This window comes from Rousettus aegyptiacus, unplaced genomic scaffold, assembly GCF_014176215.1.
Source record: "Rousettus aegyptiacus isolate mRouAeg1 unplaced genomic scaffold, mRouAeg1.p scaffold_m13_p_7, whole genome shotgun sequence".
NCBI lineage: Eukaryota > Metazoa > Chordata > Mammalia > Chiroptera > Pteropodidae > Rousettus > Rousettus aegyptiacus.
Window position 1 is genome coordinate 13,642,071 of NW_023416310.1, and position 22,792 is coordinate 13,664,862.

Sequence of the window (22,792 nt, forward strand, 5' to 3'; positions counted from 1 at the left end):
AATAAACTGTCCACACCTTGAAAGTTTTAAGTCATCAGAAAGACATAAGAACTTTTTATCTGTTGACATTTAATAGAATAGTGAAGGGTAGCAGAATGTTCCCCCTCAAAATATGCCACTTTGGCATAAGGATTCTCTTTGTGCTAAAGACGCCTGAAAAACAGCAGGTGCCAACAAGGGCACTCTGACCTCCCCTTTTCTTCCTGAAAATAGAGAATAAAACTCCCATGTGAAAGATGCCTTCCCTATTCTAGGGGGAAAGAAATACTCTCATCACCAGAAACAGTGAATTGAGGCCAAAATTAATCTGTATGGACTTTAGTCTGCCTCTGTCTCTGTCTCTGTCTCTCTCTATATATAAATTATACACACACACACACACACACACACATATATGTATATATGTATATATATATACATATATAGAATTGTGGAATAGATATATATATATAATTGCTACACTTTGTTCAACCCAATATATAAGCACTTAGTCTTAGATACTTCTTTGGGTCTTCGTTTTCCTATGGGGTCTTCCATGTACATGTAAAAATTTGCTTACTTTTCTCCTGTTAATCTGTCTTACGTCAATTTAATTCTCAGGCCCAACCAGAGATCCTAAGAGGGCAGAGGTAAAGTTTTGCCTCCCCTACAATAAATAGCCTGAAAAATATATAATGCAAAATTTAACAGAACACCAAAAAGACAAATTCACAAGCATTGGGAAGGTATTAACATACCTCTCGTAATAAATGATAGAGAAAACATATAAAACATAAGTATGAACACAATTAAATTTCACAACAAAATAGACATAATGGTCACTATATGAACCACTGCTCCCCCCCCCATGATTAGAAAATATGTTTTATTTTTTAAGAACACAATGTGATGCATATAAAAATTGACCTTCTCTTTAGACATCAAGCTAATCTCAACAAATTTCAAAGGATTAAAATCATATAAACCATGCTCTCTGGCTAAAATGAAACTAAGTTAGAAATCATTATCAAAAAGACAAGTTTTAACATAAGCCTTATCTTTAAAAATGAAGAAACACACTTGGGAACTTCCTTAACCTGATTAAGGGTGTCTACAAAAAACCGCAGCAAACATATTACTTAAGAGTAAAATGTTGAAAGCTTTTCCTCGGATTCTCATGTTTCATTGTTAGGTTTGTCTGTCTTTGTACCAGTAACTGCTATTATAGCTTTATAATATTGAGAATGCTATTGGGAATGGGACAAGAAATTCCCACGATCATCATTTCTAGCGTCCTTCAAGTCCTAAGCAATATCAATGTGCGATAACTATCAGTGTAAGTATTAGAAATGAAGAAATGCAACTGTCATTCAAAAGTGACAAAATTAAACAGAAAATTATCAAGATTCTACAGACAAATTACTAAAATTTGAGTCTGGAATTGGAGTCTGCATACAGGCCAAGATATAAAAGTAACTGTACTCCTATGTATCAGTAACAGACGATGAAATTTAAAAATACGATTTAAAATAAAATCATAAATCATCAAAGACTTAGGAATAAATCCAATGAAGAACGTGCAACATCTCTACCAAAAAAAAATTCTACAAATATAATTGGCAGAAACTAAAGACCTAAATAAACATATGCCATGTTTGCAGTAGGAAATCTCAAATTGGAAATACGTCAATTCTCTCAACTTCATCTACAGATTCACTGCAATCCCTACAAAATCCCAGAGGACTATACTTTAAAAGGGTGAATTTTACTGTGTGTAAACAATGCTTCAAAAAAGAAAGGAAAAAAGGAAAATATCTCAGCAGAGTAGTTTTATTTTGTTTATTTTTAGTAGGAATTGACAAGCAGAGTCTAAAATAGATATGAAAATAAATGTGAAAGGCCAAGGATGTTCCAGACAATCTGAAAAAGAAAAACAAGATGAAGCAGGAAGACCTGCTCTACCTGCTCTCAAGACTTATTATAAAGCTGTAATAGCGGTTACTGGTACAAAGACAGACAAACCTAACAATGGAACACGAGAGTCCGAAAGCAAATCTTCTCATATACGGACACTGCTATGAACATTCTTAGGTGTTTCTCTAAAGAATATGAGGAAAAAAAATTTTAGCAGTGGAGAAAAAGGACGGTCTTATCCATAAACAGGATAGAAACAACTGAACATACATATGGAAAAAAGTGAAATTTGACTCCTACTTATATTGTACACCCACAAAAAAAATTCTTCCAGGTGAACTGGAGAATCATATGTGACAAAGTAAAAGTTCTAGAATAATGAATCTTTTGTTTAACATTACTAATGCCACTAGCCTGGTCTGACTCTCATCACTCCACACATAGACACCTGTTTCTCAAGAATAATTACAGGAACAATTATAAAAATCGTAGTTACTCTAGAATAGTGGTTTTCAAACCTTTGACCACAACCCACAGAATTATATTTATATCATCACTCTCACACACACACACACACACACACACACACACACACACCCTACATATATATATATAAAACAAGTTTCTCAAAATACTTTTTAGTTGTACCACATAAGCAGCATTCTGATTTTTCTTTTTCTTTTCTATTACATGCTTTAAATTCTAGCTACAGCCTATCAAAATGATTTCATGAACCATTAATGGGTCACAACCCATAATTTGAAAACAATGCTTTGGGAAACCAGGGAAGAAGCATGACTTCCATCTAGGATGGCATGGTAAACTCTTCAGGGAGAATTTTAAGCTAGAGTTTTTGAGTAAGACTTAAAGTAGCATAGAAGTATCTAGATGTAAAGTGACTTGCCCAAGGTCATGTGTTTACAATAAATAGCAAAACCAGGACAAAAACTGAGGTTTTTCCCATTGTAAGGCTACTGTTCTTTCCACTGTACAAAAGGGTTTTTCATTAGTACACACACATGTGAAAAAAGTACAATAATTCTGTCATAAGTTAGTTCATCTTCGTGGAAATTAAAAGATTTTATATGCTTGTGTGTATATCTTATTTATTTATTTTATTAGTAGCCACGGTAGCAATTCATTTGATATTAAATTTAATCGATAAATTCTTGTGAGGCTTTTATCAAAATATTAGTGTTTTCCTTTCCCTCCAAAGTCTGAAAAATTGTATTTATTCTGAATAAAACATTCATTAAAAAGAAGTGACAAGGAGAAATCAACTCTCCCATTTAAAGAACATTAATACTACGCCAACCTCAAAACTAGTTACATTATTGAGTTTGTTAAATATTTTGAGGGAACCACAGAGTAAAATGCCAGGTTCTTCCAATTACGAAGCTTATATTCTGATAAACACTTAAGACAGAATAATTCAAATAACTTTACAATACGACCAAAAGATACTAAATCTTTTACTTGATATTATCGAGAGTTCTGTCCAGCTATCACAGAAATGACTTACGGTTGCATCGTTTTTGTACAAATCGTAATTTGCAAGCTGTTCTGTAAGTTGAGAGTCGTATGACATCAAAATTCTGAGCACCTGAAAAAAAAGGACAAATTAAAACTGTTCTAGTGGACTTACTGTTTAATTTCTAAATGCTGGGAAGTGACTCTACTGTACTGTGTTGGCACCGTCTACACATACCATGTCGGCCAGGCCTTCTGATACAACACGAGGGCGGGAGGAAGGGCTGGGGAACACCGCCGCGGGCCCTCTCCGCGCCAGGCACTATGCCAGTAGTTTCGCCTGCATCGTCCTGTCTGCTGGCCTAAGGAGCCTCTGAGCGAGGAACACTCACGACTTTAGTGAATTAGCTACATATAGCTTAGAAAAGGGGCTGAAGTGGAACGGTAGGAAAGACAGAGTCAGAGTCAGAGGCCGATTCCAGCCCCCGCCTGATCGCCGACCACAGGACATGACCGTGGCCATGTTACATTCCTCTTAGCCTCTGTGCCCTCCTCTGTAAGATGAGGGAACTGGCCTCGCTGATCTCTACTAAGGTCCCCCTTCCAGGTCTCTGGCAGCTTGTGTTTTTCAAAAAATGGCCAAAATCGAATTTCTAGACCAGTATTTTATTTTTGTGCTTCTGGTACAGTGACCTTCTCCACCAAGAACTAATGATTATTTCCTTCTACTTGCATCTGAGCAGGACTCTGCGACTGCCTTAATGAGCAGAATGACATAGGGACACTGCACGACTCCTGAAAACAGGTGCTAAAACGTGGTCCAGTTTATCCCTGTGCTCTCTCAGGGTTACCGCCCTTGGAGCCCAGGCTAGCTTTCACTCTGCGAAAGCGCCTCAGGGGCCTCCCCAGCTGGGCCCCAGCCTCCCCTCTCCAGCTTCGACAGAGCCGTACCCATTTCGTAACAGTCATGTGTCGAGGGTCCTCGTGACATCTCATTTGGAAGAGCACATACGATGCTTTTAAAAGGTTTCTCAACAACTGATCCGGACCAATAACCCTACTTCATGGCAGAGGAATTTGAGGTCCAGCAAGTAGGAGTGTTGAAGTCAAGGTCACACAGTCAAGGTCACATAGCCAAGTAGTCACAGCGCAAGACAATCCTTCAAATACTGGGAACTGCCCCACTCCTCTCAGCCATCTTTTTTTCTTTGTTCGATTTTTATATAATAATGTAATTTTTAACAAAAGGTTTAAAATTGTAAAGTAATACACCAAATTCGTGCTTTTAATTTTTCCTACAGCTCTAAATGTTGTCCTAACACTTAGTCCTCTCTACTTCAGAATCTGTAACTAGTGTAAGGTAATTTATATGATGTATTAATTATTTCTCACCATCCGCAGCTCATGTAACAATGAAGTTACAGCCAAGAGGTCTAAACTGACTGGCACACCTTGATCTCACAGATATCCTAAGTAACACTTCTGCCTTACTATTTATGACCTTGCTTAAGAAAGCAATTCAAGTCAATCCAATTAAAATATATACTCTGGCTTGGGGTCTTCCAGCTCTATGATTCTTTAACTTCCATTCTTCTCTTTCTAAACCCTGTAACATAAAACTTCTGATTAAAGCTGTGACTTAATTAGAAAAAAATAAATACAAAAGCATTACCACACATATAAACAAGACTCCAGAAGCACTCAAGACTCACGCATTTCTATGAACAGCTGCCTCTTCTCTGCCATGGTCTTCCGCTTGTTCCCACTTTCCTCAATCATCCTAGACACAAAGAAAGACACGATAAACCACTGTATAATCTGACAATTCAGCCAAGTGCTTATCATTCTATTGTGAAGAGAGAGGTACAGGAAACCAAGTCGTAAATGCGTACACTAAGAGAGTATCAGTAAAAATAAAGTGGAAGCCTGAAGCAGAAAATGATAAACCATTGTCCCTGTATTCGACAGCCTCTAATATATTAAGTCAGTACTTAAATGAGCTCATACACTTGATTCCTGTGCTGAAATATGGAGCTATGTCTTATTTCGAACTTTATTTTCTCTGCAGAGTCCTAGATTAATTGAGACAGTTCCCCACATCCCTACTGTTTTCTATAGATAAACACGTTACTAAATAGAATTTAGAAAAGAATCGTAATAAAAGGCTACCATAAAAACATAACAGTTAGCTTATACATAAAAAACAAATGGAATACTCTATTTTTATTTTAAACAATATTCAACAACAATAAAAAAGGTATTCATCCCCACGCCCGAAGAACTAAATGTAACTTTCCATCATGTGGTAATAGTAGTTTACACTGACAGACTTAGGCTCCTTCCGTGCATTATTTCATTGAATCTCCACGATATCCCTAGGTGCTGGTATTACTGTTATCCCCATTTTATAGATAAGGAAATTGATGCTTAGAAAAGAATGCTAACTTGCTCAAGGGCACACAACTCGCTAGAACACAAATAGGCCATTTCATTGCATGGACACTATTGACGCAAAATTTGTGACAGTTTCAGTTAAACTTTGCCTTATTCTGTGAAGAAAATAAAATATCTGGACAGATAGCATAAGCCAAATAATTTCCCAAAGCGGATTAGATTGTTGTAAATCATTCTCAATTATATTAGAATCACAAATTAAATGATGACTACACAAATTACATACCCATTAAAGCAAGGTAACTGGCCAAAGTTTAGTTACAAATATATTCTAAAGAAAATTTAAATATACTCCTTAATATTCTATGATTAATATTTTGATAATTAAGACTTGTCCTTTCCTAGATCATTGAAATGTTACCAAATAGTCTTCAGCACTCATGATGGTTACTTAACAATTTGCCCCCAAGAGGAAAGTTTTTAAACAGAAAGAAAGCCAAATAAAAAGAAATTGGAAACAGTAAAAACTAATAAAATGTAGGTCTTAGAGAAAAAACAGATGTTGGTATCAAATGTCAGTAGCAACAGAGAAAAAAGATATTCGAAAACTTGCTCCTTCCTCACCAGTGTTGGTCTCTTGCGAAGTAATACACATTTTAACGCTAAACACAGATTAAGACAGAGAATATCATAAATCTCCTTTAAATCTAATTAATTATATCTTTTTTCCACTTTTGTTATTTATTTACACTCCATTTTCTCAAATCGGGCCTAAGAACTCCTGGAGATCCCTTAATTCTTCATGACAATTTCCTTAATTTTGTCTTTATGTGTAGATTAATTTTTTTTAAGTAATATAAACATACTCTGGATCATCTGGATGACCACCAAACTACAAATACTTCCATGACAATTCAGGGTACACATTCTGCACAAGTGATCAGTGTGGCACTGGGAACAAGAGACCACCCAAAGCAGAGTGAACAAATTAGAGAAACTATACTATCCTAGGCCAGATCCCGTCTGCCACCCATTTTTGCAAATAAAGTTTTACTGAACACAGCCATGCTTATTCATTTATGTATCATCTACAAATGCTACATGCTACAGTGGCAGAGTTGAGTAGCTGTGACAGACAGCATCTGGCCTGTGAAGTCGAAAATAGTTACTCTCTGGTCCTTTGAGAAAAAGGATGCCAACACAACCTAAAGCAACAGTAATTAATATTACATTGCTACACATGTCTGGCTGCAATTAGATCAGCATGTCCCCACTGTCAAAATGACACCGATCATCCCATATGGGCTTGAGTTCTAGTTCCATTACTGGAATTCTATCTTTGAATCACCCTCGTAGTCATTCCTCATTGCTGAAATGGCATAAAAATTATATATCCTTCACTAACCATTCATTTGACAAATATTTATCGAGTAGCTCTTATGTGGCAGGTGCATCTGCATGTACCAGAAATACTGCAGTGAATAAAAGAGACAAAGTCCCCACCTTCATGTAGTTTACAGTCTAGTGAGAGTAAACGCGGTAATTCATTTAGATAGTGCCTGGTCTAAGGTAAGCACAGGACCAATGATAGCTGCTATTCTTATGATTACAATTATTATTATTATTATTACCCCTACGGCAACACAGGTAGTTGATACATCTAGTGGAGAGACTCTCATTTGTAATTAATGATACCATGACGGACTTTATTTAATGTAATATATTTTCTTTTAAGAAAGTTCTTGGGCTTTTGGAAACTAATAAAGCGCAAAGTAAATATTTCAGAAATTTAATGATTTAAACTGACAAAATGATGGTATCTTCAAGTCACATAGACAACTATTACAAACTTGGATGAAACAACACATAAAGACATATATTAGAACCATCTGAGATACCAAATAAAGTGATCAACACGCTGAGGAGCCAGTAATGTGCAAATAAACTTTTTAAGAAATATGTCTTATAAATTGGGTTTTAATTTTGTATTATTGTTATTTAAACTGCCAAATTTTTGTTTTAAAAAACTTACAGTGGAGTTGTAGTATACTTACAATTGACTAATACAAGTTCAGCTATGAGAGGGGGGTGGCAGGGAGAAAGGGAGGGATGAATTTTACGATTTAAATGATGGGCAATTCCACGCCAAGATCACCTGTTCACAGGACAGGCGGACAAGGCAGGTGAATCCTGCAGCTCCCTGTGGCCTTGGTTCCCTCTGGCCTCTGACAGAGCAGCATCTCCTTTTCTTCCTTTTCTTCTTTTTTCTCAAAAACACAGTCCGACTAAAGAAAAAGTCGCCAGTTCCAACATGAAGACAAAACTGGCTGTGCTGACTTAGAACTACTGTATCGGGTGGTCTCCACCACGGTATTGCTGCTGAGGAAATTTCAAAAGGAATTTTCATCTATATGAGATTTCCCCCGTACTCGATTTCAGAAACTTCCAAGTAAGATTTGACTCCAGTATAAGAAAGCTAATTAAAATATGCTCCACTACAAGGATTTGCTTTTGATACTAAAGGGTCAGAAACAATGTTTCAAATGTTTTGATTGCTTTAGGAAATCATATTCATGTAACCATTTTCTGAAATGTTTAGAAAATTGTTCATAGCATAGAGAAATCCTCGAAATTCAGAGCTATAGCAAAAAGCTAACCATAATCAGTTCTTTTGAAAATAATTATGAAATATAAGCAACACACCAACCCACATATAATGTCAACAAAATGTGAACAAATGGTGCTCATACTGCAGTAATAATTATTTAACCATCATATATATATGAATAAAGGTTAGAAGTAGATTTGAAAATAAAACACATTTTTAAGGTGTAGATTTTTTCCTCCCCTCAAGTTTTAATTTGTCACTGTGTTGCTTGGCAATTTTTAGAAAGCTAAATATGTTTCATGTTTGTACTTAAGAGTTTCAATGTCTAAATATGTTTCTTTGGAAGCAATGCAGAAACAGGCATCGAGACTCTTGGTAGATGTGTACACACTGACACAGTATTTTGGAGAACGATTTGGCAATATCTACCAAAATTTTAAATGTATACAACCTTTGGCCCAATAAAGGTTTGTTTATTTATCTGTTTAAAAAAGAAAAGAGAGGGGAGGAGAGGGAAGGGGAATGGGGAAAAGGGAAGGAGAGAGGAAGGAGGAGGAAAGAAAGAAGGAAAATATCTAGTATGAAAATGCTTAAATAACTTACAGTACGGCCATACAGTGAAGCAATGCAGTTCACAGATACTAAAAAAAAAAACAAGGCAGGCATGTGGAACTTACAAAAAGATGCTCAAAAGCTGTAAGTCAAAAGTCAGGTAAGGAAATAAGGCACTCGGTGCCCTCCGTGCCCTCCCTGGATCTCTCACCCGGCTGCTAATTCCTCACGGCAGCCTCTTCTCTGGGGAATGGCCTTCAGTTGACTGAACACCCCTTAATCAAGAAATGCCTGGGGAGGCGCTCACCTCCTAAAGGGGGCGCCGGGCCACTAGGGCTGATGACTGACTGACAGAAGGTATAAAGCCCAGCCTCGTAAGTTCTGGATCCTAGTACAATGCAGGGAGCACAACACCAACCTCACTCCTCCACTGAATACAACTATCCACCTGCACAGAACGTATGCTGGAGCTGTCTGAGGTCTGTAAAAAGTAAGTATTAGCAGGTGGATCGGGGAAGATTACAGAATTTAAAGTACCACTGAGCAGATGGTGAGTTTACCATTTTTTCCCCCCTCTCCTTTCCTGGCTTGGAGGCGACACAGTGCAGACCCACGAACCTCGCGAGCACTGCACATCCACACACGGAAATCCTCAGAACCCTCTAGCTCAGGATCAAAGAAAGGAGGAACTAAAGCCCAGAGGGAGTGGGAGAAATGGATTTTTCTCTCTTTCCTTCTTCATTTTCTCCCACACCGGCCGGCGGGCGATCCTGCGGCAGCAGCAGAAGCCGCTGGCTTGGAAAACTGCAGGAGTCAAAACCGTGGAGAAAAGGAGCCGTGCTCGCTGTTCAGTGAGCTGCGGCCCCACTGGTATTTTGTTCTCTTTCTACCCTTCTTTCACTGTGGTGCAACTGCAGAAGTAGACAGTGTCTGGCCAGAGGACAGAAAAGGGGAGTCCATAGCAGCCCAAAAGTACCGGGGTGCTGGCCAGAGCAGAGCTCAGGAAAGGAACCCCATGTGGCTGTTTACGAAATACTGGGATCTTCTCCAACCCAAACATTCAGGAATCTGATCTTAATTAGCATGCCAATGACTCTGAAAACTAAGCTTACAGAAAGACCTCCACTTGGTCTCAGACTGACCAGTGACCAGCACACACACATAGCACAGATCTGAATAGCACGGAAAACAAAAAAATTGAAAACTGAACTGACGTTTGAACCATAGCCAACAGAAGGCGAACAGAAACTTGTGGACTAAACTAATGAGGTCATGTGCCCCGCTCAAAGGAAATATTTTTAAAGTGCTGAAAGAAAAGAGTGTCAACCAAGAATTCTACAGTGAGAGGCTGTGTCCTTCGGAAGTTAAAGAAAACCGAGAATTTGTAGCCAGCACACATGTTCTAAAGAATTGCCAAAGGAAGTTCTTCAGAAAGAAGGGAAATGGTTGTGGAAGGAAATGGGAAACACTACAAACGAAGGAACGGCAGTGGAAAAGATACCGGGAGAAATAACATCGATCCCACACAATCCCTACCAGAAAATACAAAGGAACACTTTTCGATTCATTTTAAAAGGCTAATAACATCCTGATGCCAAAACTAGACAAAGACAGAAAATCGAACAATATCCCTCATGAACACAGACACAAAAATCCTCAACAACAACAAACAAAATCCTCAATAAAATATTATAAACTGAATCCACTAAAATACAAAAACCCCAGAAGAACCTGGAACTTATCCCAGGAATGCAAGGCAATTCAATATTTGAAAATTAATCAGGATAATCCAACATATTAACAATCTAAAGAAAAAAAAAACATATAATCATATCAGATGCAGAAAGAGCATTTGAGAAAATGTCCATTCATAAACTCTCAGTAAAGTAGACGCAAAAACTTTCTCCACCTGATAAAGGGCATCTTTAAAAAAAAAACCTACAGCTAATGTCATACTTAATGATGAAAGACTGAATGCTTTCTCCCTAAGAATTCAAACGAGGCGAGGACGTCCACTCTTACTACTTCTTCCCAACATTATATGGGACGTCTTAGCCAATGAAGTAAGACAAGAAAAGAAATAAAAGGCAAACACTAGAAAGAAAAGATAAAACTATTTCTATGTGCAGACCACATTATCTTTGCAGAAAATCCAAATGAATATACAAAATAGCTCCTAGAACTAAAAAGTGCATTCAACAATGTTGCAGGACACAAGGTCAACACACAAAATTCAACCACGAATTCTATGTAATAACATTGCACAATTGGAAACTGAATATTTCTAAAAGAGCACTTATAATACCTCTAACAAGAATAAGATACTTAGGGATACAGTAAAAATATACAAATAGGGTCTATTTACTGAAACTACAAAGCATTGATAAAATAAACTTTTAAGACTCAAAGACAAACCATCTAATTAGACAGTCTAATCTAAATTCCAACTGAATTTTGTTAATACAAACATTCCAAATTTTATATGGATAGGCAAAAGGAATAGAAAAGACAATTTCAAAAAAAAATAAAGTTGGTGAATCATACTACTCAATTTTAAGACTATAAAGCTATGATAATCAAGACCGCATGGTATTGGCAAAGGGGTAGGCACACAGATCAATGAAATAGAACAGAGTCCCGAAACAGGGCCACATAAACACTGCCATTTGCTTTTTTTTTAATTTTTTTAAGAAATTCAATGAAAAAAGGATATTCTTGGTGTTGGAAACACTGGTTATCTGTATGGCAAAAAGGTGAACCTTAATTGAATAATTATGCTGTGTCCCTGAAACTAATGTTATATCTCAATTACACCTTATTTTAAAATGAACCTCGACCTATACCTCACACCATCCACAAAATTTAATTCAAAATAGAAAGTAAATGTAAATGTAAAAGTATAAAACTTTCAGAAGAAAACAAAGGAGAAAATCTTCATGGTCTGGTATCTCACACTAAAAGGACAAGGCACAAAAGAAAAAAAAACAAATTGATAAAGTGACCATCATTAAAATTAAACTTTTATTCTATGAAAAAAAAAACAATAAAAAATAAAGAGACAAGCTACACACGGAGAAAAGAATTCACAAATCACATGTCTGATACAGGGTTTGCGTCTAGAAAAAAATTTTTAAAAATTCTCGAAACCAAATGGACATGGAAGAAAAGCTTGTTACTCAACAGCAGCCACGATGCTGACACGTGTTGACTGAGCAGGTGCAGCAGACCCTGCTGACGCCCTGCCTCAATTCCGTCACCCATGCTACTACTTTGACACAAAACTGAGCAGCTTCCAGTTGCCTGCATCTGCATGTCCTGTCCGAGGGCATTTTTTTTTTTTTTTTTTTTTTTTTTTTTTTTGGCCACCGAAGACTGCTTTGACACTTGCAGGGCAGTCCGGAAGTACCAGGAAATCAACGGCCCCCGGGGAGCGGCCCTCCTACTGACAGATGTTATTACATAAATACTCCAGCTCCTTTACTCATCAGAGGAATCACTCTGAGGCCATGTTTTCCGCTGGCCCCCTGAGTTCCTCACTGGAATTAATTTTGCTTACTCACGATACCTGATAAGAAATCCTTTCATAGCAGAGCTGGGAAGGGAGACAGGTGAAAGATGACTGGCTCATGCAAAAGCTTTAGCATTTGAGAGAATTAAAGACAAACTAGTCAAATGGCATTGACGCATCGGGGAAAGAAAACGTCAGGGCTTAAATGAGCCAAGAATCAACTCAGAGCATGATATGACGGCCAGAAGACTTCCATGGTAGCATTTTAAGGAACCCTCGGATACTACAATTTGAGGGCAGATTGTGTTAAAAATTAGCCCGAGTTCTGATTATGAAAGTAGGCAAATTACAAAAAAGGTTGAATTGACGGTGCAGCCAAGATTCTCCTGAACCCCGGGCCACACGAAGTGGCTCCCGTGCTCCTGCGGCAAGATGGTAGTCTCCAGACAGCACACTGCAAAGGCCTCATCTGAGACGCACGCCCCCAAAGAGGCTGACCCTGGTCAGCACCTGTCCCTCCTCCCCCGCTGCTCTAGGCCAATAACTAGGGCCACGAAGTGGCATCGTCAGCACAGGGAGGCACTGTCCCCGCTTTGGATGAAAATGGGCGATTCACGGAAGCAGCCGCTGGACCACCATGATGACATGCACCGGCCAGAACTGGGAGAACACCCCTCGGAATGGGCCTTGAGCGTGCTGAACTTGGGGGCCGAGTAGGAGGTTAGTATGGAAAAGTCTGCTGATATGCGGGCAGCTCTCCCATGACCCAGGATTTAACGTTCCAGAAAAGGACACCTAGAGCCGGTCCTAATGTGCTGCTGGATTGGTTCATTTCGGCCTGGGGTTGGGCGTGGGGAGGATCGAGGACCTACGGAAAACGCGGATGCGGAACCGCGCGGCAGGGTGCCGAGGAAAGCGTCAGCATCCCCCGACCCTGACCAATGCTGCCTATTCTGGCCTGACAACATCTGCTTACTCTTGAACCTCGGGGCTTTCTCTGACCCCTGAAGTCCATTCTGCTCCCTGCATGGCAGGCCTGACAGAGTACGGATGCACCACTCCCTGGAACAGTCTTAACCCATGATCGATGGAGTTGGTTTATAAATACTCCACCTGCCTCGCCCCCTCAGGGGGTGTAACTCTGAGGACATGTTTCGCACTGGCTTCTGAGCTCCCAGCAGGAAGGAGCTCCAGTTACGCACAGCGGTAACGTGCCGGGTGACATCTGATAACTACCACCTCCCCTTCCTGTCACACTTCTTGGTCCCCTACTGGTATTTCCCGGGATGACCTCAAAAACAAGATACTGCACTCAAATCCTTATCTTAGAGTCAGCTTCTAGAGGAACGAAACTAAAAATTGAGTCTTTTCAAATATCTGGTGATGGAAGGAAATTTACCTTTGGGTGCTGAACACACAATGCAATATATGTGTGACGTATTGTTGAATTGTACCCTTACTTGATTTCATTAACCGTCACCCAATAATATTAATTAAAAAAAAAAAATTAAGTCTTTTCATTTCGACCAAGCTTATAATTCAGATTATATACAACCCAAATATCTGGGGTATACACAAACTAAGATTACTATAAATGAGCTCTCTAGGCCTTACTGGGAAGTGACTCTGCCCCAGTGCTCTGTGGATACTAAGACCTGCATCTCTGTAATCATGATTTTAACATTTCCACTCAGCGAAGGTCTAATCCTACTGCTATCCCCGATTACATGTCCTTGTCTTCCTGACATAACCTTAAAGAGTAACACTGCCGTGAACGCAAGTACGCTCCCTGCTTCCTTCTGCTTGGACTCTTGGCACTTTGCCTTTTCTTAGCCTCATATCATAAACCTCCTACTATTCCCTTCACATACTAACTCTTAATTTAAAACCCTGCCGCCGTTTCCTTCCTCATAATCGCTCTCATATCCACCCTTTTTTCCCATTTCGACTGCCAAAATCTTTGTCCACATGAATGCACACAAAAAAAAATTCTATGACACCGTGATCTCAGGACTCTGTGCCCCCTTCTTCCTGTCGTTCATCCTGTGGACGTGCACAGAAATCCGTTGGGAGTATTCATCCAAACACGTGCGATCTTCAGTGGATCCTAACCACCCTGCAGAAGCTTCATTCCACTCCATTTAAAAAGTCAGAACGCAAAGGGAAATAAGCCAGATGGAGAAAAGACAAATATTGTATGAATCCACTCATATATGCAATCTAATAATACAAAAAAAAAAAAGTCAAATTCATCATAGAAGTGGTGTATAATGGTGATTGCCAGGGGCGAGGGAAATGGAGAGATGTTGGTCAAAGGTTACAAGCTTTTAGTTGTAAGATGGAGACTGAATGTCCAGCATGGTGACTCTAGTTGATAACAGTGTATTATATACCTGAAATTTGCTAATAGAGTAGATCTTAAACATTCTCACCACAAACACACACACACACACACACACACACACACACACACACAGTAACTATGTGAGGTGACATATGTGTTAAGTAACTTAATTGTAGTAACCATTTCACAATGTATATCAAATCATCACGTTGTACACTTTAAATATACACAATTTTGTCAATTGTTCCTCAATAAAGCTGGGGAAAAACTTAACAATAGATTTGAACACCTTCCCATGTTACTGAGAATCCTTTGAAACATAATTTTGAAAGGCAGAATGGAATTTTATCACAATTATTCATCCAATCCTTGATTATTGGCAATTATTTCTGATTACCTACTACTATGAACAATGAAACAGTAAACATCTTTAGAGGAAAATTAAAAAAAAAAAAAAAGAACCAGAGCACAGCCTTAGTCTACAAAATGTAAAGAAAACCAAAGTCCTAGCTAAGAGAACGTAAGCCAAATTATCTTCCAAATAAAATAGTTGAAGCTGGAAGTTCCTAGGAGAGACTGTTTAATGTCACAAGCTCAAAGCCAAACTGAGTGAATAAGTTTTCAGATACAACACCAAAAGCACAATCTATGAAAGGGGATAAAATTTGATGAGTTGGATCTTATCAAAATTAACCGCTCTGCAAAAGACACTGTTAAAAGAAGAAAAGACAAGCTCCAGAGTGAAAGGTTTCAAAACACATATCTGATGAAGGACTTGTATCCAAATTATAAAAAGAATTCTTAAAATTCAACATAAAGGAAACAGCCCACTTAAAAAATGATCCAAAGGTCTGAACAGATACTTCGCCAAAGAAAATACATAGGTGGTATATAAGCATATGAAAAGATGTTCAACATCATTTGCCATTACAAAATTACATATTAAAACAACAATGAGATATCACTATATGCCTATCAGAATGGCTGAACTCCAACGCAACTGCGTTGGAAACTTATATTCACACAAAACCGGTGCCCAAATGTCTATAGCAGCTTTATTCACAGTAGCCAAATGGTGGAAGCAACCACGATGCCTTTCAATAGGTGACTGGATCAACAAACCATGGTACTTTCATAAATGGGATATTGTTCGGCAATAATAAATGAGCTATCGAGCCATTAAAAAGACATGGCAGATGCTTAAATGCATATTGCTTAGTGAGAAAAAAAAAAAAAAGCCAGTCTGAAAAGGCTACATACTGGATGATTCCAATTTTATGACCTTCTAGAAAAAACGAAACTAAAGAAATGGTAAAATAATCAGAGGTTGCCAGAGGTTTGAGGGGGGAAGGGAAGAAGGGTGAACTTGTGAAGAACAGGGCACCTCTAGACGGTGAAATTTCCGCATGATGCCGTAAAGGCGGCACGTACCGCTACGCCTCTGTCGAAACTGAAAAAGGTTCACAGCGCAGAGTGAACCTTAATGTATGTAAATTGTAAAGAAAATCCTTTGGGACATCAGAGGATCCAAAAACTGCACTGCGGAGTGTAACAAAGCAATCTGACTGTATTACGAATGTGTGAAACGACCTCACTTAAGAGAATGGGGGAACAAGTAGCGACCTAAATAACTTTGGAAACAAATGGTGTCTGAAGACTAAAGGCAAAACGAAAAATAAATCAGTACTATACTCTCCCACAGCCTGTAACTTATAAGTCTAATACTGCTATGCATGCGTCCTGGACTTGAACAATTAAGTAAATGGACGGCAGATGGTGGAGTGTGAGGTTACAGATAAGCAAGGTGAGAAGCTAGAATGATCCACATGGTAATGGATTACAACTGAAGACATCAGTATACGATCAAGTTTAGCTTAATATAAACACACATACTTACATATGAAAGTAATTATACATATATATGTATATGCGAGGATTAATACACACACGTGTCCTTGCTCTGTCAACTGAGAGAGCGCAAAAACAACATCCCCAATAGCAATGAGCACATCTAGGGCCCAAATTCTGGTTTATAATCCCATACTCCAATAAAAGGAACCTCCTTAGAGAAATGACTGGGACAGAAAATATGTAAGATAAGCCTGGGAGTATCTTGTAGTATAGAAAGTAAAAAAGTTTTGGGAGAAAAAAACCGTGTGATTGGGGTATATCAAAGGGACACAGAAGCCAACTGAAAAGAGCTTCCAATGGCCAAAGAGAAAAAATGTCAGCAACGAAATTCAGTAGTATTAAATATCCATTAGTTGATACTGATGAAAATGAATGAATAAATGAAGGAGCATAGACAAACATCCTGTAGAGAAGAATTCCAAATACCTTACGTAGATCCTCAGCCCTGAAGAAAGTGAAGCATAACTCCCACTCCTTAAGTATGGGCTGCACACAGCAACTTCCTTACAAAAACAACAGTAGGGAAGAGGGGGAGGGGAAAATACCTTGACGGTGGAGAAATCTGATAAACACTACCTCAGCCAATGCAAACGCAACATCAGCAGTGATATATCATGTTGATAGCGTTTACCCTTGACATGATGTGATGAAATTGCATTTTCTCTCTGTGGTCTTCCTCCCAAAAACCCATAAACCCAGCTTAATCATGAGAAAAACATCAGGCAAATCGCAATTGAGAAATAATCCTCAAAATACCTTCCCAGTACTCCTCGAAACTCCCAAATTTGTCAAAAACTTGATCAGAAAAGTCTGAGAAGCTGACAAAGCCAAGAGACATTTAAGGAGACATAACAACTACAGGTAATGTGGTATTCTGGATGGGATTCTGGAACAGGAAAAGACCATTAGGTAAACACTAAAATAATCTGAATAAAGTATAGATTTTAATTAGTAACAATGTATCACTGGTTCACTAATTGTAACAAATGTACCATGCTAACCTAAGATGTTAATGGTTGACAGAATAAGGTATGGGATGTTATTATTGTTCAATTTTTTGGTAAATCTTAAACTGTTCTTAAAAGTTTTTTTAAAGACGTACAATTACATATTCCTCTATGTTTTCTTAACTGATTTAAAAAGCATTCATACTTATAAAACTATATTGCTGGGCGTCTAACATACCAAATTCCTTAAGAAGATATTAACGACTCTAAATGTCTACATACCTAACAATAGTGCCTCAAAATACACTCGGCAAAAATTGATAGAACTGAAAGGAGAAATAGACAAACCCACACTTATACATGGAGACAACACTTCTCTATAACCGAGACAAGTAGAAAGTCACGACCGACGTGGAAGGACTGAACGCCATCAGCCAATTAGATCTAATTGATATTTATGGAACAGTAACCCAATAATGACAAAATACAAATTCTTTCCAACTGCCTATGAAACATGCATTACCAAAACGGAAATGTGGTATCTCTGGAGATGGAGGCAGAATAATGTGACTACAGAGGGATACCAACTCTATTAGCTACGTTTTGTTTAATAGGCTGGGCTCTGGATATAATGTATCATTCTTTATGTTATTCTATATCCAATATCGTAATAAAATTTTAAGTCATTTACTTTGAATATATTTTCTGACAAATCTTTTCTATAATGGTTTGGAGGTGGGCAGGGAGAAAAGCAGGTCTCTATATAATTTTATTAATAAAATGGAGTATACCAAATATCACAAGCTCTGTACTTTTATCCGAATGCACAGAAACTCTCACGACTTCCATAATTTGGTACAATATTTACTACTTCAAATCTTTGACAATGTCTTCTATGAGTATCCCCAAAACATTTGCTAACAAAGGATGCATTTTTGTTTATTACCAAACTAAATTAATTAATCTATCTATATATTATTTCAGCCTCTTTTACCAAAACTGTAAGAACGAAGGTTCGTGACTTCTTGTTTTTTACTCCTAAAGAAATCCTCATAAAACTTCTAAAAATGTCTAAATAAGTTAAAATTTTAAGGTGCTAGATTAATTAGTACATGACTATAATCATCACTGGAAAAGCTCAGTAAGTTTGCCTTCATATTCTGAATGCTTAGTTTTAAAATATCTCAACTAAAAATTTTAGCCTCACACTATCATTATCAAATATCTTAAGGCAAAATATATATATATATTATATATAATATATGTAATATATATAATAATATATATAAATTATACATATATATATATATATCTTAAGGCAGCAGTCCTCAACCTTTTTGGCATCAGGGACCGGTGCTCCTAAGAGAATCTAAAGCCTGATGATCTGAGGTGGGGCTGAGGCAGGGATGCTAGCTCTGGGGAGCGGCTGCAAATACAGATGAAGCTTCACTTGCTGGCCTGCTGCACACCTCCTGCTGAGCGGCCCAGTTCCAAACAGGCCACAGACTGTGGTACCGGTCCATGGCTCGGGGGTTGGGGACCCCTGGAAGGCACAGTATACTCAATGGTGTATGTAAATCCATATATTAAATAATACTTTTATAACAATTTTAAGGGGTTTTTTTTGTTGTTGTTGTTTTTTTACTGATCCCCTTCAATCTGCTTAGATCATTGCTGTTTTGTACTTTGCATTTAACAAGACCACAAGCTCATAATATAAATAGAAGTGTCAGCTCTGCTTTTTTTTTTCCTGTTCACGTGTCCTGGCATTATCATTACTTCCATCTTCAGTTGAATCTGAAACTTCAGTCTGCAGTTTCTTTGCAGGAATCTTTTTAAGTCCTTTGTCTATTTAGAGAAGTTCGTTTCAGTCAAATCAGATAATAGAATCTAATAGACAGACCACTACACCAGGCAGAGGTGAACTTTAATATATCTGAAAAGAATGCAAGCAGACAAATAAGGAGGCTCACGTTACTGGCCCCTGCAGGGTGAGGTAGGTGTCCCCGTTACTGCGCTTACCATACCTGATGGGTATCGTCAGACATACAGTTGGAGTAAAGTGTCAACCTAAGGATTAAACAATAGTAAAAGTTAATTGCCCATATCTCCTTGTTATACACTGTCCAGAGGATCATTCTGCATGCTGACCACTTTGGAAACCGCTGCCCTTAAAACAAACAAACAAACAAAAAACTAGAATGAGAAGATGGAACTGTGCTAGGCTTGAGCAAATGAGGAATATGGATGGTAAAATTAGATGAGGACATTTAGAGCCTAAGTGGTTAGTTAACCTGGCCTAAGGTCACAAACCTAGTCATCAGGGGACTGAGGCAACCAATTTGACCCTGAAGCCCACTCTTACCCACTGCACCACACCACCCCCCTCAGGGCAAACGCCAGTACTCCAGGAGTGAGGAAAGAATACAGGTCCCCAGACTGCGGTGGTGGATCAGAACCAATTCACAGTTAACAGGGTCTGGAGGCTGGAGCAACAAAATGCCTAGACCCTTGCTGGTCCCATCTGGGAAGCAGTGTGATCTGGAGCTGGACGTCGCCTTCAGGTAGAAGGTAAGGAACTCCCAGGAGGAAGACTAAAGGAAAGAAAACGGGCTCTAGAAAGGTTTCCAGAATGTTTGTCCTGTATCTAGGCGTTAAATATCCTTTGTTCCCCTTGAATGTTTGTGTTAATGTCTTCATCCTTCCAGCTCTCAGTTACTGCAAAACATCCAGGTATCGAAGCTTCTTGTGCGAGTTCATTGTCTCTCAGTAAAATCCCTGCCAACTTTTCTCTGAATGCCCAGTTAATGAAGAATTCAGAGAAGACAGAGATTGCCACTAAGAAGTACTAAACTATGACTACTCTAACTTCCCTGAAAGAAAGCTAACTTCTTTGCTTACTTCAGGAAAATTCTCAACTGTCCTTCCTCTAATACTTCTTCTCTTCTCTTTCAGATTAGGGGGTGGGGGGTGCGGAAAGGCCACGGAAAGTAAATGTAAACCCTAGAGATTTTCTACCTTACAGATCTGACAAAGTTCTCTAGGTTCAAATAAAAAAAAAAAAAAACACTCAATAACTGCACTCCATTATGAACAGAGTTCTGAATGGCAACTAATACCTCATAGCACTGTGAGAACAATTAAGTAAATTGTATAAAACATTCAGCACAAGCCTGGCACAAAATAAGAGCCTAATAAATGTTATTTATTGTTATTATTGGTGTTACTATGTAACTATCCTATTGGATGATGCCTACGCCAGAATTCCACAGGCAAGCCTTTTTAATTTACAGCTCTTCTGATTTATTTAAAAGTATAAAAACACAGACTTGGAAGAAGAGTTAAATATTTGCAACATCTGAAATCTGGAATAGAGAAAAGTGAAAGGAGGTAAAAACAGATAGATAGATAGATAGATAGATAGATAGATAGATAGATAGATAGATGTGGAAATGCAACGTGCCCAAGGAATCTCAGAATAGAATATAAGAAAATAAGGGGACGGTGACTCACAAAAAGAGAAACAGGTGCCTCTAGTCTACTAAACATAAACCTCATCATTTTTCCTAAAACCTACCACAGACTGCTTAGTTCATAAAAGGAAGTTTTAGTTCTAAGCAAAGATACTAAACAATAAGGAAATATTAAAAGCAGCTGAACAATACAGAAAAAGGTACACTCTTGAAATAACACACAACGCTCTAGTTTCCACAGTTCTATTTCAGAAAAAGTGTCCTTGTTAGTTATTTCTACACTTACACCTGTCCTTAGAATTTTTTTAGAAGGATATATGAGAATTACTTTTTCAAATGATTTTGGAATTAATGAAAAGAAAATAAGACCCATTAAATGTGTTCTAACTTATATAAAATTATTTGTCTTTCTCTTTGACCCCAACAGCAGTGTGCAGCCTTCACATCTAAGTCCTAGATGTTAACAATTTCTCTTCTGAGTTCTCATATCTTTAATTTCAGTTAACACATTGATAGTGATGATGCACTACAAAAACCAAAGCAAAGCCACAGAGAATCAGGATGTGAGAGCTTAGAGATAACCTAACCCAGATCCCATATTTTGCACCTCCAAATAAATGAAACATCTTGTCCCAACATGCAGCTGTACTTCACAATAAAGAAACGAAAACAGGAACCCAGAAGCCCTAACTCCTGATACACTGTGCACCACTTTTCTATACGTGAAGACTAAGATAATTTTTCTGTGTCTGTGGTCTGTTGGGAATATTTCATAAACAATAAATTAAAACAACAAATTAAAAAATATGGTGTATCAAAAGATCCTATTTTCTATTAAAAAAAAAGTCTTAAAAGACAAGCCACAAACTAGAAGATATTTGAAGTCACTTAAGTGAAATATTAGCATTTAGTAAAAATTATAAATAGATATGAAAAAGACAATATAAGAGAAAAACAAATAAATGATGAAAATAAGCAAATCACAGAAGTGGGAACCAAAAGAGCCAATATAAGTAAGGATCCATGTTCGCACTCGCTAGTAATCAAAAAACATATATTGAAAACCAAAATAAGAGTACACCAAAGATGGAGCAGATCTGCAAAAACGATAAAGCCCAACAACACCAAGGACTGCGAAGGCGGGGAAAGGACAGAAACCACGCACCGCTGGTGTGACCGTGAACGTGAACTGGCGAAACCACTTCAGAGAGGAATTTAGCAACGTTCACTAAGGTTGAAGATGTGCACAGCACACAAGCCAGTGATTTCTCCTAGGTACATACTCTAAAAGACATGCATGTGTGCACAAGGAAATGTGACAGGAATATTCAGAGCAGCATTATAACAGGAAAAACAAAAAACAAAAACAATAAAGTAATTGCCAATCCTCAGGAAAACAAAAGTAAATTGTGATGGAGTCAAATGACAGAATCCTATTTAGCCAAGAAAATGAATGCACGGGAGCTGCATATATGAGCCTCAGAATCCTGAGAGAAGTTGCAAAAAAAGATATCATTAATACTTTTAATATAAAGTTTTTTAAAATGTAAAACGAAATTATACATTTTAGGACTACGGACATTCATCAGTATGAAAACATGTGCAGGAATGAAAAGTATCAAATTCAGAACAGTGTGGGTCCCTTGAAAGGGAACTGCTTCCAAGGAGCACACAGTTGGGAAGGAGTTACAT

The 22,792-nt window shown here is 38.0% G+C and overlaps 1 protein-coding gene across 23 annotated transcripts in view; it reads right to left on the bottom strand.

Moving 5' to 3' along the window:
- The window catches only part of DTNB (dystrobrevin beta), a 178,459-nt gene that overhangs the window by 148,710 nt on the left and 6,957 nt on the right, over positions 1-22,792 (bottom strand). For 16 of the 23 annotated variants that reach the window (XM_016121733.2, XM_036223988.1, XM_016121726.2 and 13 more), the window contains 3 exons: positions 8,969-9,006; positions 5,076-5,143; positions 3,416-3,496 (listed from right to left, as the gene is read on the bottom strand). In XM_016121733.2, the coding sequence (XP_015977219.2) occupies positions 3,416-3,496; positions 5,076-5,143; positions 8,969-8,979 (160 nt within the window). In that variant the 5' untranslated portion in view covers positions 8,980-9,006. Of the gene's footprint in view, positions 1-3,415; positions 3,497-5,075; positions 5,144-8,968; positions 9,007-22,792 lie in introns of those variants that run through there. The other 7 variants (XM_016121728.2, XM_036223987.1, XM_036223982.1 and 4 more) reach the window with 3 other exon arrangements.